Raw genomic sequence first — 18,125 nt, 5'->3', positions numbered from 1 at the left:
TATATATTAAAACTTGAAAAGCCCTGCATTCAATGCTCTGTGTGCCCTGGAGTGAGAGAAATCAAAGTAACTTAGGCGACTGGTTCCAAGTTCCCAGACTATGATGTGGGTGATGGGAAACGACTGATTCTTGCAGCTTCATGACATGGGTTGAGTGGAGATAAACTCTCTGTGAAGGCACAGTGCCTGGCCGACCACAGGGTCAGGGAGCAGCAAGTGTGGTGAGCCACGTCGCTCGTACTGTCCATGCCTGGGCTTGGTCTGGAGAGGGGATCAGGTTTGGGAGATTCCTCCTCTGGCACTTTTCTGGAGCTAGATGTGTACCTGAAGACAGAAGCAGGAGCTGCAGGCAGGGCCCTGGGGATGGCCCTGAATCATGCCTTGCATCTTCCCTTCTCTCTCTCCAGGGTAGGTGGGCACACCTGAGGTGTGTCCGTGAGCAGTGGGCACACCAGAGTCAATATCACCTGCATTTTCAGCAGCAGAAGGAAGTGGAGCCTGCTTCTCCAGTCTACTTGCCACTGAACACTTGGTTGTTAAAAAAGAATCCTTTAAAACCATTTGATGTTTTGGACTAAATAAAGCTATGCTCCCACTCCAATTGAGCTTATAATGGAGTCTAATTTTATAAAGAAGCCAATTAATGGCTTTGTAAATATAAATGAAAGGATCCCTGCCTTTTCTCTTGACCAAAAGGCCGCAGAAGTAAGTCCTGTAAAAATGTCAAATTTTGCTCTAAAGAATGGCAGGACTTCTTCGATGAGAATAACAGGAAATGACTCACAGAGGGCACCCTGAGGCCACACAGCCATACAAAGGGGCCCCCTGCGCAGTAATGCCTGGCTGCTGGCGCTGGCCAACTGCAGAGAGGAAAGTGCCCCGCCCACGGCGGAGGATGCTGCCCATCTCCTCCAGGCAGGGGCTTCTCGGTGGGGCCTCAGGGACTGCTGGCATGCTGGCTTGTAGAGACGAACAACACCGTGAGGCTGAGAGCTGAGGAGAGTCAGGATTTGGTGCTCCAGTGAAAACTCATCTAGAAATAATGCTAAATTACCCACACAGAACTATCAGTCTAGGCACTATTATCTGTACTGGACTCTGTCTAGCTCTCATCTCCATTCCACTGGACGAGTTAGGTAGGGTTTATTGCAGAGCAGGTGGAGTTCTGGAAGATGCCGCTCCTAATTTCTTGTGGACTAACTCAGGCCTGAATCTTTTATTCTGCCATCTAGCTCCCTATCTACCTCTCTTTTACTTCCCTTCTTCCTTTTCTCCTCTAACCCTTTTTTCCTATTCCCTCCTCAATCCCTGGGCTCTGTCCCATCCAAGACTCTCATTGAGCTTGGGGGCTCCACCCTGGACTTCCCTGATCTTCAAGTGATGGGTCAGAAGACATTCAGAGGGAACATACCAGTGCAACCATAGCATTGTCAAAATATAGAACTTTTTCTGTAGCACTGGTTAAGTGGCAGCCACAGTAAGCCTTAGTAGTAATCAAAAAGCAGAATCTGTCTCAGATGGTTCAGGAAACTTTAGTTAAGTGAATACTTCCAGAAGTACAGATGGAGTTACACTAATTATCTATGCTATGTAACAAATCACCCCAATACATTGCAGCTTAAAGCAACCAATATTTATTATCTCTTGCAGTTTCCAAGAAGTGAGAGTTTGAGAGTGACTTAGCTGGGTGGTTCTGGCACAGGGTCTCTCACAAGGTTGTCGTCAACTTGCCTGCGGGGGCTACAGTCATCTCAAGACTTACCCAGGGGCTGCAGGAGCTGTTTCCAAGTTCATTTAGGGAATTACTGACAAATTGCAGTTCCTTGCTGGCTATTAGTTAGACTTCTTTTTTTTTTGTTGTTTGTTTTTTTGCCATGGGGGCCTCTCCATAGGGCTACTCACAACCTGGTGGCCTGCCTTCCCCAGAGTGAATGATCCAAGAGAAAGTAAGTCATAGGGTAGTCAAGACAGAAGTCTCAGTCTGACACCCCCATCACTACTGCTGTTGCCTCAAACCAAGTCATACAAAACAAACCAGGGATGATGTGGGAGAGACTATTCAAAGGGATGAATAGCAGGAGGCAAAGACCAGCAGGGGCCATCCCAAAGGCTGGCCACCCAGGAGTTAAGGATGTTAGGCACTCAGAGACTAGCAATAGCAGGAAACCATTTCCATCCTTAGACTGGAAGGGGAAAAGGGAAGACAGCATTGCTAGAGCCCAGAAAAGCTGGAACAACGGAAAAGGAGTGCAGGACAGGATTTGTAGTGTTGGAGGAATATAGCCACTGCTAGAAACACAGCCTGGAGCAGGGAGGAAGCAGGAAAGAAAAACCCTGACTGCTTCTCTTCCTTCCCTTCTGTCTCTCACTGGTGCCTCCCATTGACTTAGCCCAGCTGGAAGTCAGTCAGCAAGGGAGTCCAACTGATGCAGCCTGAAAGGATCTGTCTCTCTGGACACAGGTCAAGGAAGAGAAAAACAGATAATGGATCTGAGGTGGGAGTGTAGGTAAATGGATTCTAACCAGCACCCCTAAGTGTTCCCTGGCTGCTGGAGCTGCCCTGGCTCCTCTCCTAATGCCCCCACCCCCATATGTCCTGGGATCCAACCTCTAAAGGGCCACACCCAGCTACATCTCTAATCCAGCCACCCACTGCCTTCCTTTTGGCCAATCTCAAGGACCCTCTCCAGCACTCAGTGACATTCCATTCTGTTTGGTCAGTGCCCAAGCCTCACCAGAGATTGAGTATTTTTAAATACCACCTCTGGCTAGAACAGACAGCAAAGGAAATAATTTTAACTAAAGCAGAGAAGGATGGTCTAATGAGAGTCAAATGAGGGAGTTCGGTCTTGAAACAGGAAGAGCCCATGTTTCACATACTAAAGCAGCCTGAACCAGGGGAGAAACAGGCTCTATGTCCCATGGGGAAGGGTTCCCCTGGCTAAAAAGAGCTGCCATTTTGGATTAGGAACAAATCTCTCAGCACCACCAGCATTTTATCTGTGGTTTGGCATGCTTTGTTGGGTCCCAGTGGTGGGGGGGGGGCAGGGGACAGATTAGCACACGAAGCCCATGTTCCCAGACAGAACATCCTCCACACCTTTGTCTGAAAGCTGTTCTCTGCATAGCAAAAGGCTATGGAGAACTTGAGGGATGACAAGAGTGGTACTCAGTCAGCTTGGAATGAAGTTAGGCAGAGAGGCTTCCCCAGATTGAGTCCAGAGCTGCACTGGGATTCAGTGAGAAGGAAACAAGAAGCAGAGGACATTCCAGTGGAGGAGATTGTTGTGAGGAGGATGTGGAGGCAGGAAACACAGGGATTATGCAAAGAACAGCCTGGGGGCTGGCAGAGCCTGAATGGGAAGTAATGAGTTTGGTGGATTAGAGGGAAAAAGTCCACCATGGCCTGCAAAAGAAGACACAAGTGGCCTCTTTCTTTCTCTCCCTGGAGGCTGCCTGAGCCATTTATCCTATGCCCAAGGCCAGCTGTGGCACATCTGGGCCAGCTGATGAAAAGTCCATGATGACATGTGGAGTTGGATGCCATACAGGAAAGGTGGCCAGGTCACTAAACCTGTCCTGTACTTTTGCATAATTATTTGCATGTTGATTGTAACATGTTTACTGCCTAAATGAGCATAAACACATCAAGTATTTCTCCATCTTTTCCAACACCTCTGGTTTTTGGCATTTCTGCCCTTGGCCATTCCTTTACAGACCTCCAACCTGGTGCGTTGTCCCCTCTTCTTGCTCTGCTCACCCAGAGGTAAGGGCTCTTGAGGAGGAACAAGCAAACCACACACCTCAGAGAGCATTTGAGTCAGTCCTTCTGTTTTATTAATTCAAAATTGGGCCCAAAGAGGGGATGGGGTCTTGATCAAGGGCACATAGCAAGTTGGTGGGAAAGCAGGGACTCTGAGGAAGGCAGGGAGGTTTTCTCAGCATCGAAGGGAGGGAGCAGGAAAGTAGCTTCAGGCCCCAGTGGCTCTGAGAAGAGGCTGCTGTTGGGCTCATCGGAGCATTCTTAAGTGTAATTGACGTTTAGGCATTAAACTTTTACCAGAATGAGCTCACACAAGGTCTGTAGGGAGAGGGAAAGTGCCTGGCGTTTCCTGCCTTGTGGGGCAGCGTCTGTATGGAAGGCCCCTCCTCCTGGCTACAGGATGTGGCCCTCTCCTGGGAGGGAGAAGAGGGGGGAGGTCCCAGGAGATGGTGCAGGCTAGGAAGCAGAGTGTTCAGTGCCCACCTTGTCCTCTCCAACACCAGGCGGAAAGAGGACAGGGGTTTAGACCACTCACCCAATAGCCATTAAGCAGTCATGCTCTGTGCAGTGAGAGACTACTGCAGGGGTAGGGAAGAGGAGACAGAGAACTCAGTCCCTGCTCATAGGACATAGCCCTCTCCTCTCCTGACCAATCTCACTCACTGGTTTATCCCTAAATCTGTCCTGCCATCAATCATGAACCTTGTTTCAATCACTACCAATCTCTGGACATCAGTGTTCTCATCTGTGTAATGAGCTGAGCCAGATGATGTCTTGAAGTTTTCTGAGTGTTGCTATTCCCTATTGAGGGCGTTATCTTCATTCTTAGGTGGGCAGGTGCCAAGATGCAGCAGCCATCCCTGGAACAGCTGCAGCCACTCAGTTTGACTTCAGAGCTAAAATGAGGGATGCTGAGGTTTACTGAGACTTCCATTTAAATCCCCCAAACCTCAAGGGCAGGCTTTTTGTTACAAGTTTGTTGAAGCTGACATACTGAGAACTGCACACATTTAAAGAATATAACTTGATAAATTGTGACCTATATTATTCACTTCAGAAACCATTACCATGATCAAGATAGCAAACATATCAACATCCTCAAAAGCTTCCTCCTGCGTCTCTTTCTTTCTTATCAATCCAATTCTCATCCCCCCAGCTTACCACAGATTTACTTGTCACTACTGTTTAGTTTACATTGTTTAGAATTTTAGATAAATGCAGTTATTCAGTATATAATTGTTTTTGTCTAGTTTCTTTCACTCAGCATCATTCTTTTGAGAATCATTCCTGTCATTGCTATCAACTATCAATAGTTCATTCCTTCATGTTTACTAGGTAGTATAGTATTGGATGGATATATCACCATTTATTTATCCATTCACCTGTTGATGGATATTTGGGTTGTTTGCAGTGTGGGTCATTAAAAACAAAGCTACCTTTAGTGTTTGTGCACAAGTCTTTGTGTAGGCATGTTTCATTTCTCTTGGGTAAATATTTGGGAGTGGAATGGCTGAGTTGTATGGTTGGTAGGTGTACGTTTAACTTCACAAGAAATAAGGAAACTGTTTCCCAAAGTGACTGAGCTATTTTATGCTTCTACCAGCAATATATGACAGTTCCAGTTACTCAACATCCTTAACAAAACTTGATAGTGTCAAATTTTTTCTTTTCTTTTCACTAAAGTCCACTTTATTGTTTTGCTTCTTCAAAAATTAGTACTTCATATGTTGTACTTAAGAAATCTTTGCCAACCCAAGATCATTCTCCTGTGTTTTCTAATAGAAATTTTTAGTTTAGCTCACATTTATGTCTATGATCTATTTTGGTTAATTTTTATATATGGCATGCGGTAAGAATCAATGTACTTTTTTGTTGTTGCTGTTGTTGTTTTTGTATATGAGTACCCAGTTATTCTGGAATCATTTTTTGGAAACGGTTTCCTCATTGAATCTCCTTAACATCTTTGTTACATATCAATTGAACATATACATGTGGTTCTATTTCTTTTCTGGATTCTGTTCTGTTCTCTTCCTTTGAGCTATTTGTCTATATTTATGCCACTAATACACCATCTTGATTACTATAGCTATATAATATTTCTTGAAATCAGGTAGTGTTGACCTCTCCAACTTTTTTCTTCTTTTTCTAAGTTATTTTTGCTATTCTAGGTCTTTTGTATTTTCATATAAATTTTAGAATCAGCTTATTAATTTCTACAAAAAACTTGCAGGGACTTTAGGATTGCTTTGGGGAAAAGTTATGTCTTAACAAATATTGAGTCTTCTGATCCATGACCATAGTATTATCTCCTTTAATTATTTAGATCTGTTTAAATTTTTCACAACAATGTTTTGTAGTTTTCAGTACACAGGTCTTGCATCTTAGTTGTCAAATTTATTTCTAAGTATTTCATATTTCCCCATGCTATTGTAAATAGTATTTTAAGTTTTAACTTACAGTTGTTCTTTGCTAGCATATAGAAATACAATTGATTTTAAAATAATGATTTTGTATCCTGCTGCCTCCCTAACCTCACCTTTTTTGTAGATTCCATAGGAATGTCTACATAGTCAATTATGTCATTTGCCAACAAAGACAGTCCTACTTATTTTTCAATGTATCTGGATGGCTTTTACTTTTTCTTGCCTTATTTTCCTGGTTAGAATTTTCTATACAATGTTGAGTAGAAGCTTCATGAGCCGTCTTCCTTGCCTTGTTTCAGATCTTCGGGGGAAAGTACATCATTATATAGTTAGCTCTCCTTTATTTTATGCTCTTCGTCAGATTGAGGAAATTCTCTTTTATGCCTAATTTGCTGGAATCTTAGAGCATTTTTTTAAAAAATCAGGAATGAATCTTAAATTTTGATAAATGACTTTTTTTCATCTTTGAGATAGTCATATGGTTTTTCTTTGTTAGTTTATCAGTATGATGCATTACACTGATTGATTTTCAACATCAGACCATTCATATATTTCTGGGATAAATCCCATTTGTTGTAATGTATTTTTAAAAACATATTTCTGGATTTGATTTGCTAAATTTTGTAAAAGACCTTTGGATCTATGTTCATGAAGATTATTGGCTTGTAGTTTTCTTTTCTTGATATATCTTTGTCTGGTTTTTATATCAGGGCCTCATAGGGTGAATTGGAAATATTTCTACATCTTCAATTTTTTGGAAGAGTTTGTGTGGAAATGGAATTTTTTTTGCTTTCTTGGAGTTTTCTTTGTGGAAAGAATTTTAACTAAAAATTCAATTTTTAACCTAGATATAGCACTATTCAAGTTATTTCTTCTTGAATGAGGCTAGTTTATGTCTTTTGTGGAAGTTATTCACTTCATCTAAGTTGTTCAGTTTATCAGAATAAAATTCTTTGTGATAATCCCTTACCGTGTTATTGTCTGTAGAATTTACTGTTTGTAGAATGTGTGGGTGATTCTATAGACAATAACACAATAATGAGGGATTTATTCTATTCTCACTCCTGGTATTGGTCATTTATATCTCTTCCCTTTTTAGCTAGAAATTTTTCAGTTTTATTGATCAGCCCAAAGAGCCAGCTTTTGGTTTTATTGACTCTCTCTATGATTTTTCTGCATTCCATTTCATTAATTTCTCTATTATTCAATATCTTCTCTTTACGAGCATGTTTTTAGTTTCCAGTTTTAGGGATTTTTCAGGTATCTTTCTGTTATAGATTTATAATTCAATTCCATTAAAATCTGACAGCATATTTTTATGATTTGAATATTTAAAATTTATTGAGACATTTGATGGTCCTATCTTGGCAAATATTCTATAAGTACTTAAAAATAATGTGTATTTTTTATTCTTACTGAGTTCTATAAAAATCAATTAGAGCAAGTTGGCTGATAGTTTTGTTCAAGTCTCCTGTACCTTTTTCTATTTTCACCCAGTCCTAGAGTGGTCACTCTCAACTCCAGGCCAGGCGTTTCCCTCACTTGATGTCGCCCCGATTGGTGGTCCATACCTTGAGGCTCTGCTGCCCTCCCATGGAATAGTAGAAACCTCTCTTTTCAAACGTCAATGTGAAAATGGATGATCCAGAACCTTACTGAGACCTTCATTTAGATCCAAAGCAATGTTTTTCAAGTATTCCTCTTTAAAACATTAATTTAGGAGAAAAACTCTGTAGAAGTCTAACTAGGACTCATGAATCAATATAATATGAGCCATCAGTGTGATTTGGCTCCAGGTATATTTCCTATAGTCCTATAGCTCCAATATACCTCCTATACTTAAAATATAGGAAGAACTTACAGTACGGAAATGGGGCAGGGGAACTTGAAGCTGCATTGGCACCACTGACACAGTGTTTTTACTTAGCCTGTATGCTCATTCAGAATATCTTAAGTTGGGGGATTGGTGCGGATTAAAGGAAGCTAAATTAGTACCCCCAGGATACCTCTTGGTAGCACTACAGTCTGACTAGTATAATTGTAGTCTACATTAATAGAAATCTATTGGCCAAAAGGAAAAGATGTTCCATTGCCCCCTGGGCACCTGCTTTTAGAAGAGATAGATTAACCATAGTTTGCCTGGAGAAGAAGGGAGAGAATGGAAAAAAGATGGAAGCTCTGTCAAAATATTAGGGGACCAAATACATCGACAGAACTGAGTATATTAAATTTGGAGAGGGAGCACAGCATCTCCCCAGTGTGAGTTTCCACATTGTAAAGATAACTTTAAAAATATGCATTATCTTGAGAGAAAAAGAAATAAATGCAAAAGGTTCACAGACACTACCAAGAAAACTCCGTACCTTCTGTTTAACATCAAGCACGTTGTCTCTTTTTGTCTGAAAGGCAGTGCAGTATAGCATTGATAGCTTGAGACCTATAGCCAGAATGCTTGGGTTTGAATCCTGAAAAAACCTCTCACTGGCTCTCAAAGAAGCCTCTTATTTCCTCTACATGCCTCAGTTTCTTCATCTATATAATGAAGATGACAAATAGTTTCTACCTAATAAAGATGTTGTGAAGAAGTAATGCTGGTAAAGTGACTACCTGGCCCAGAGTAAGCACTCAATAAATGTTAGCTCTTGTTTTCTCAGTGCCACTTTGATTACTCCTTGTGTATCAAGGGACAAGATTGCCCATTCAGTGACCCTGGAGGTTCTATCTGGGTTGCCAGGCAACAAGCAATCTGAATCAGTGGCTTCCCCTCCTTGAGCAGGAGGAGCTATACAGAATTTCAGTTCCCCAAGGGCATTGGGTGTTAGTAACTGACATTCCAAGACTGCTCCCTGGAATAGCTGGCTTCCTGGCCCATTTGTTTATAAGGCAAGCTCTCATCTTCGCCCTACAAAAAGGTAGAGCAATAAGAGGTGGGATTCTTTCCTGGATCCTGCATTCTGTTTGGTAGAAGGGATGAAAAGGTGGGACTGTGTATCTCACCTTGTTGACTGAATTTCTCCAATGAAGCCTGCCCTCTTCCCCCATTACAAGTCATGGTATTTACTGTCACCTACTATCCCACATTCTTCTCTGAACTGTCTCACTCCTCTTCACCTTCATTCACTGAAAACATACCCTCAGGGCAAGTACCCTGCCTGCTTCTAGAGCTGGGTATACTCTCTCTCCCATGATGTCATCTGCTCCTGGGGTTTCAGACATCACCTTTGCACCGAAGACTCTTGTCCACACTTTGTCCTCAAGTTCAAGTCTTGGCTGGGCATTGTCAGTTAGACCTGAGATCTTAAACTTTCAAAATATTTAAAATTGAATTACGTTTTAGATTTTCTTCCTCATTAGCCATTAAAACAAACAAAAAAACTCAAACCTTGCTCCTCCTGTGCTATTAACTTCGTACCCTTTACTGCCATCTACCTTATCCTCCCTGATGGTCAGGCAGCTGGTACAAGCATCTTGGAATCACACCGCATTGCCCTTACCTCCTTCCTGGCTCAGTGCCTCTTCCCCACCAGGATCAGATCTTGTTTTACTCCATTCCACCTTGCACATTCTATCCAGTTATTTTTCTTCCCTGCTAAAATACCTTTAATGCCTTCTTATTTTCTAAATACGCTAGAACTCCTCACTCTGGCATTTGAGGCTCTCCACAAATGTCTGTGTCTAAGATTCAGTAGCTGCTGCTCCACTCCCTATACTCCATGTCCAGTCAACTGGGTAATTCATACTTCCTCACACTTCCTAGTTGCCATCAAGCTGCCTGTGCTGTCTCCCCAACTTTAAATGCCCTCCAAACCCAGGTTTGCCTGTCAAAATCCTACACACCAGTTAAGTGTATCCATCTCAGATGCTCCTCTCTCAGGAAGCCTTTCTGTGAGCTTGCTTCATTCATGTCCTCAGAGCAGAGGCATGTTTCTGGTTTATGGCACTTGTTATGTTGTATTGCATTATTATTGCATAGACACTCATCTAATTCTCCTGCCAAACAGCAAATATGCTCTTGAGATTATAGTCCTATAGTCTATTTGGTTAGAAGCAGTTTACGCAAAACACACTGCATTCATCCTTGGAACATGTCTGCCCATTGAATTGCAGGGGGCTGATCTACCTGGAGAAAAGAAAACTCAGAGAATAAGGGGACTAGATTCGTGTGCCTGGAGGGCTGCTTGCAGTGGAAAATCAATACGTCCCAGGGAAACAGAGCTTACACCAACATCTCTGCCTCTTGATGGTGTCCTGGATCCTCTCACAGTGAGCAATATTTCTAGGGATATTACTATGAGCTTTCTATCACCTATTCAGAGTTTAGATAATTCACTATTATCTAAGGTCTATCTAAGGGCTCTTCTCCCTTCAACCCTGTAGCTTTCTAAGTGCCAGGCCTATGTACGGATGATGTGCAGCCCTCTCTGAAAAGAACATGTTGGACATTTGCTGCCATCTAGTGAAGGTAGAGTGGTCCAACCTCTTGATAAAGCTAAGCAGATCTTGTTCTCTCCCTAGGAGGTGGCTCCAAGAAACCAGCCCTCGTTAAACAGAAGCATGTCAGGGTATACAGGTGTGTATGAAAGGGAGGAGGGTGAAGCTTGTTTTATTATTATTTTTACATTGTTCCACATGTTCTGAGGGTGAAGCTTATATACAAAACAGATCACATTCAAGCTCCTGCATGGTAGCCTGGAACGGGCAAGACCATATCCTTCCAGATCCTCCCCTTACCTCTGAAATGATGACCAGCCATCTTTTTTTTTTTTGAAAACTTGATAGGGAATCTATAAAACACCTAAAGTTCATAATCAGAGCTTTTTAAAAAGGAGCCATAAGTTATTCCCAGTACCTCAAGGAGAATGTAGCCATGACTTGGTCACTAGTGATTTCCACGAGGCCCTCCCAGTCCTGCACAGGAGCCCTGGTAGCCCATTTCAAAGCTTCCTTGGTCCTGAGCCCACCCACTTCCCCTTCCCAGCATGGCACACAGGCTCAGACTCTACCAGGTGCATGATTGTATGCAGGTCACTCAACCTCTCTGAGCCTGTTTTCTCCTTTTTACATGGGGTATGTCTTTCTCATTGAGTTGGCATGAGGTACAAATGAGATCATTCATGGCAAATGCTTAGCCAGTGCCTGATGCACAGCAACCACTAAATAAATATTAGATAATGATATTATCACTATTTTTACCAATGCTTCAGAGCACAAGGCTGCCTACAAAACTCAGGTCCTTGAAATGAATACATCAAGTCATGGTAAGATCTCACACACTGAAAATAATCACCTCTCAGCCCACCACGGGATCCAGTGCTGCCCTTCCCTTTGCTGGGCAATGTGGGGCAGGTCAGAGGCCCCGACCTCAGACTGCAGGCTGCTGACAGACACATCAGTTCTTCTCACCTGTCTAAGATACAGGGTCCCAGGGCTATTTCTATGAGGTTTTCCTCCACTCCTCAATGATCACAATGTAGGTTCTTTGTCCCTCACCCAGCCTTTTGGGGCACTGAAAGCCTAATGCCTGTTTGACCTCTTGGCATCTCCAGTTTTTAGGGAACTCCCGGGCTCCTCCTGCTCCCAAGCCCTTTTGATAGGTCTGGGTGTTTCTTTGAAACAGACATTCAGCCAAAACTGTATGTAGGGCTCATCAAATGGCTAAGATCACTGGTTAAGCAGTATGTCTATGGATCTCTCACCCTGTGCCCCAGGCGTTGCTAAGAGGGTACTCTCCACAAGTATACATATGTAACAAACCTGCACGTTATGCACATGTACCCTAGAACTTAAAGTATAATAAAAAAAAAAAAAAAAAGAGGGTACTCTCTCTCCCCCAGGTGCCCACTGCAAATAGTTTAACCCGTCAAGTGGAGGGCTCTTATCAGTTTCAGCAAGTGATGTGCTGCAGTCAGCTTGAGCCAGCTCTCAAGAACTTATTATGAGCATCTCTTCTCAACTCCATGTCCAGTAACATTATGCTGATAGCTTGAAATCAGTCATAATGGGAGTACTCACACCACAGAGATTAGTGAATGCTACAAAGCGTGGCTTTCTTTTTTCCTGAAAAGCCAGTTGTTAAAACATTTGTCGGATACACCACTGGCTCTAGTCTTTAATTGCAAGCAAAGCACCACATTTAAACCACTACTCACACAACCACTGAAAAAAAGGGGAATATTAGTGTACTATCTGAAAGAAACACAAAGTTTTATTGAAAGAAAATATATATATGTATGATGGTAGCTTGTGAAAGGGTAGTAATTGACAAGTCAAGATTGTGCCTCTGGGTCTTAAACAAACCCAAAATAATTAATGTTGGTAAAAAATATCTGCAATAAGCTATTCATTTATTGGCAAGTTTTGAATTTTCATTCAGCATGCAAAAGAGCTACAGGTGATAAACCACATACTTGCATCAGGAAAATATCAAACAAAAATGATGTACCTAGAAACATAGAAAATACAACTTAAAATTTTAATGTGTTTTTTGTGTCTTATTCTTTTTTGTTTAGATATAATTTGAACCATGTTTCTTTTTTTTTCCTTTTTTTTTTTCTTTTGAGACAGAGTCTCACTCTGTCACCAGGCTGGAGTGCAGCGGTACGATCTTGGCTCACTGCAACCTCCATCTCCCAGGTCTAAGCGATTCTCCTGCCTCAGCCTCCCAAGTAGCTGGGAGTACAGGTGCATGCCACCATGTCCAGCTAATTTTTGTATTTTTTGGAAGAGATGGGGTTTCATCATGTTGGCCAGGATGGTCTCAATCTCTTGACCTCATGATCTGCTCGCCTCAGCATCTCAAAGTGTTGGGATTACAGGTATGAGACACTGCGCCCGGCCTGAACTATTCCAATCCTAACATTGGTATGTCCTTTTACAGTCCTTCCTGGTGTCTTCGTCCTTATTAAAATAGTACCAGTGGTTGTCAGGCAGCTTTATCTTATATCTCTGTATCATTTAAAATGAAACTGAAATATCACTTCTTTTAGCCAGAAAAGAAAACGGAATGGCTAATTTGGTGCATCCACTACCTGTTCATACACTAAGTTGCTGACCGCTGGAGCTCAGAGGCTGGAGGCAAGGCTGTGAAGCTGTGAGGTAAGCGTGGAGGTGAGGGCTCAGTCATAGTGGACCTTGCCCTTGACCACCCCAAAGCTAGATAAGTCTCCATTGCAAAGAGTCTGGAGTGGTGAATGAGGCCTGTTTTCCAAGTCACTTTGGTCACCTTGGTCACCCTTGGTCACCTTCATCATGTACTTTCGAAAGGCCTTTTGAATAACTGCAGCACATCTTTCCTCTTCCTTTCTCTTGGTGGTGGTGACTATGGGTTCATACAACTTCTTGAGAGGATTGGTTTCCATGAACTTCTCTTCCATCATTGCTTTCATGCTATCCAGGCCATCAGACCCACCAAGTACCCTAGTGGTGAAGGCGAAAAGAACATCCATGCAGTGGAGGCGATCTCCACTCACCATGGGCAAGTCCATTACTAGAAATTGATATTTATTTGGCTTTGCCACACGCAAAGGCTCAGGCAAGGCATCAGCAAAGTCAGAAAGGGCAGAATATTCGATAAATTGTGTTGCTTCTGGGTCAAACTTTTCCCACACTTCATAAAATATGTCAAAGTCATCTTCACCCAAAGGGTCCTCACTTTCTTCAGTGGCTGTATTGAAGTTCTCTAAAATCACAGCAATGTACATGTTGACAACAATGAGAAAGGAGATGATAACGTAACTGACAAAGTAGGATGTGGCTATGCCAGGGAGGTGGCAGTTTTCTGAGGAGTTACATGATTCTTTTGATCGCAGCATGGGGCTGAGCAGGGAATCCCAACCTGCTGATGTGCTTATCTGGAAGAGACAGAGCATGCTTCCGGCAAAAGTCTTGAAGTTGAATATATCATCAATTCCAGACTCTGGATTCACTTTGGAAAACCAGTTCATACCCAAAATGGCATAGATAAACATAATCAGAAAGAGTAGAAGACCAATGTTGAACAGAGAAGGGAGCGACATCATCAGAGCAAAGAGGAGAGTCCTGATTCCTCGTGCAGCCCGGACAAGCCTCAGGATTCGGCCAATCCGAGCCAAGCGGACAATTCTGAAGAGCGTCGGAGGGAAAGGAATGTACTCCTGACTTTCCAAGGTAGAAATCATTGTACCTCAGAAGAAGGAGAAAAGTCAATGAGTTTCCAGAAGGCACACTGGTTTCAGCTCCAGCCTGTCTCCTGCCTCAGAATCCTACAGGGGCCAACTTTTTATCAACACTTTGTAGCTCATGTACAAAACTAAGAATTTCTTTTACTACTATCAGGGAAAATACTTATCTGTGTCTTAATTCAGAAAATAGCTTCCAAGGGCCATACAATTTTAGATGGGATCAGATGTCTAAAATATTAAAGACAACTAAGGAAAGGAATGCAGTTTATGAAAGCCTATTTTGTGAGTTATGTACTTGAAGTGTATTATCTATGTTGGGTTTTTAAAGCCACTCAGGAAGTAATAAATACAACAGATTTCCATATGTATTGAATATATAGAATATAGAATGTAAAACAGATAAACTACAGCTTGAGTCTTTTAGACTAGAGTGCAAGGAGAGATTTCTGCTACAGAGGGTTACCTTGAGCCTGAGCTGCCAGTGGAAATTGTAAAATCCCCAATCCCAAAGTTCCTTAAAAGCAACAGGTCCTTATTTGTGTAGAAGAATTTAAATACAGCCCTACTACAGGTGAGGACAGTTTATCTGCTAAAAGAGCCACAATGTATGTAGGGCTTGAGGGAAATGGTAGCATTGGAATGCCCAACTTTAGGCTGAAGCTGCCCATGGATTGTTCATATTTGTCATCCTCATTCCAAGGACTTCTGAGATCCAAACTCAAAAAGCTCAAGGGAACACAATTTGGAGATACTTTCTCTGTTGCTGCAAACCCTATAAATGTCATTTCAAAGGTTTGATCAAATGGCTGAATATGTGACCTAAAATGTTGCCCTGTTCTTCCATTGTCTGCTCTGCAGGCAAGTGATGCAAGGATTTAAGACAATTCACATTTTGGCCTAAACATTATAGAATGGTTGGAACATACTTGCCTTGTGTATACATGGCCTTGTTCTTGCTTTGGCAGTCTTCTAGGGTCGTTAGGGGTCATGGGCAGTCTTTGAGTTAATGACCTTGAGTGTCCTCTAAGGTCACTCGGGGTCTATTAGGGGTTATGGGTAGCAGAATGCTCTGCTGTCACCTAATGACTAAAGAGAGCTAGTTGATTATATACTTCACTGACTCCTCAATTGTGCCAAAGAAGTTTAATTCATACCTTAGTTGGGAAATCAACCCGGAAAGATGTAAAATTTATTAAGTGCTAATTCAGCAACAACTGGAGGAGGCCCATCATTTAAGATTTACCTCCTCTATGAATATTTTTTGGGCTGATCAAGCTCATAGTAATCTGTTCTTTCTCTGGGCTCATTTTTGCTTTGCACCACGTGATTTGGTGTTCAATTAATTTCCCTATCTTTTTTTGGCACTTTAAGATGTGTAAGCCATAATACCTCAACTACATTGTTAACTCCTAGAGAGAGATTCATTTCAACTCACATTCATTTTGCATTTCTCCAAAAACTTAGGAAAGAGCTTGGAAAAGTATTGAGGCTAAGCGTTGGACGGCAGGAACATTGGCAAAGGCATATAAAACTCTGTCCACATTAGTGAGTAAGATTAATACATGGATTAATCCTACTGCTGAGTATTATCTGGCTTAATATGTGGATTTTCTCATCCACTGGAGCAAATGCCAGACAGCATGTATAACTGCAACTGCTTAGCAGTTGTTCAAAGGACAAAAGTCAGAAACATTTTCACAAACTGCATGATGCGTGGCATTGCATGGAAGGAACTTTGGAATGAATGAGCTGCTCTTTACTCATCAGAGGAAGGGCTCTCTGAGTTCTTAGAGGGCCTGCCCCAGACATCCGACCACCGTTTTTGTTTTTTTGTTTTTTTGTTTTTTTTTTTTCTGCTGTCAGTTTCACCAGGACTTGTGACTGGAACTGACTAATAAAAATTAAAGGTCTACTTAACTGTAAACTTATGGAAGAATCTATTGCTAAGCTTTATGTACGTTAACATCATGGCTTAAAAACCAGAAAACACTACGAACTGTAGCATATTTGTTGTTGTTCTCTGAAACATCTGCATTGCTGCAGTAGCATTAGGAACCAAAATATCATGATCCAATATATCTGTTTGATGCATTCTTTCTGAGATGGCACAAAAGCTTCCACTTGGAAAATCAGTTTTCTTTGTCTTCATTGCGTTTTGAACTATGAGAAGGCCTCCTGGACAGTTTTACATAATTATAAAAAGTTAACAATTTAATTAAAACCAAACTTCAAACACCCAGAGTAAGCACTTATGGTTTAGCCATGAATAATTTAATTTTAAAGACGATGTGTGTATGTGTGTGTTTTATAAGAAGGTGTATGGCAATAACCTTCTTTCTTTTGTATTCTTTTTTAAACCTTTTAGTTAACCCTGCCTGTGATTAGGAAACATATACTGATTAGAGAATGAGGCTGGTTGGTAAATGGGATCAAAGAATCTGAGACAAGCATAGTTCACACTATGGTTTAAGTTAACATGGGATATAGAATAGAAAAAAAAGCTTTGATTGTCTGAATGATACACTCTTGGAAGCCCAATCTAGAGTGGGCCATGGGGCCTTGAATAGGGGTTGAAAGGGGGCACAGCAGTGCCACAGGGGCACAATAATTGTGATCTGGCTTCCATGTGGATTTTAAACAAAGGAAAAACGTGAGCAGTAAATCCTTAAAACTATAAAATGCTCACAGGGCTTATAGTTGCACAGGAAAGGTAGAACTTTGACTCAATTATCTGAATAAATTAGGTTACTACCCCAAAAACTTCTGAGTCATTTTAATTTTGTCTATTTCCATTGAATACATTATCTGCATAATTATTTAACTCTATCTCAGTTGTGTAGCGAGTTAAGGGAATGGAAATTACTCTCTATCTCCTAGCAACTTCCCAGTAGAGAATGGCATTAGTAACCCTGTCTATTCTTTCAGAAACTACACTAGGCCCAGTTTTCTGCTTTGTGGATAGTTTGAACAAACTTCAAAAAATGGTTAAGATTTACAAACTTACTTCTGGTTCTTAAAGCCCCTCTGACTGCTGATTTTACTTACTAACAATAGAAATAAGCACGACCACAGAGTCAAATAAATTCCAGCCATTGGTGAAGTAGTATTGCCTCAAAGCGAAGATTTTGATGAGACATTCTAATGTAAAGATGACCACAAAGACCCAGTTGAGATGGTCAAGGGTGGATTTCACGGCTTTGGATTGGTCGTATGATTCAGCCATCATGCTAATCATGTTTAGGATAATGAGACTTATGATGATGATGTCAAAGATCTGGCTTGTGACTATGTCGAACACAAGACCTTGACATTTGTTCTGAGAAAAAAAAAGAAATTATAAATCATTTTGAATGCAAGAATAAAATTATATACAATAAAAAACAATATAAATATAACAGAATTTGTTTTTCCTTACAATTAAAGCACTTCATTGAAAAATATACAGACCTTTTTCAAAGGGCAAGAAATTCTTATAAATCCCCAGGGTTGCCTTATATATTTTCATTCAAATGTAATTAGTAACTGGTTTTAAGTGCTTAGGCTTATAGCTTTAAAACAAAAAATATTAAAACATTTAATATTAAAATACTTTTTAAAACAAAAAATATTAAAAAGTCTTAGTAACAAAATAACTTTGATGTGATTGATATGCTTTGCTAAAAGTAAAACAGTGCATGTTGGATTTAATAATAAAAAGATGAATCTTGGTCTATATTTTATCTCTTTCTGTATTCTTCAACAATATTAGTGCAGAGAATACCTGCTCACATAAGTATGTTG

General features: G+C 41.2%; 1 protein-coding gene across 1 annotated transcript in view; it reads right to left on the bottom strand.

The window, feature by feature from the left end:
- Nucleotides 1-12,187: 12,187 nt before the first annotated feature.
- The window catches only part of SCN11A (sodium channel, voltage gated, type XI alpha subunit), a 117,169-nt gene continuing 111,231 nt past the window's right edge, over nucleotides 12,188-18,125 (bottom strand). The window contains exons 25-26 of the mRNA XM_011953299.1: nucleotides 17,391-17,661; nucleotides 12,188-14,347 (exon numbers count right to left, since the gene is read on the bottom strand). Coding sequence (XP_011808689.1) covers nucleotides 13,302-14,347; nucleotides 17,391-17,661 — 1,317 coding nt within the window. The 3' untranslated portion in view covers nucleotides 12,188-13,301. The remainder of the gene's footprint in view (nucleotides 14,348-17,390; nucleotides 17,662-18,125) is intronic.

Source organism: Colobus angolensis, unplaced genomic scaffold, assembly GCF_000951035.1.
Source record: "Colobus angolensis palliatus isolate OR3802 unplaced genomic scaffold, Cang.pa_1.0 Scaffold36, whole genome shotgun sequence".
Classification (NCBI taxonomy): Eukaryota; Metazoa; Chordata; class Mammalia; order Primates; family Cercopithecidae; genus Colobus; species Colobus angolensis.
This window is presented reverse-complemented; position numbering and strand designations above follow the sequence as displayed.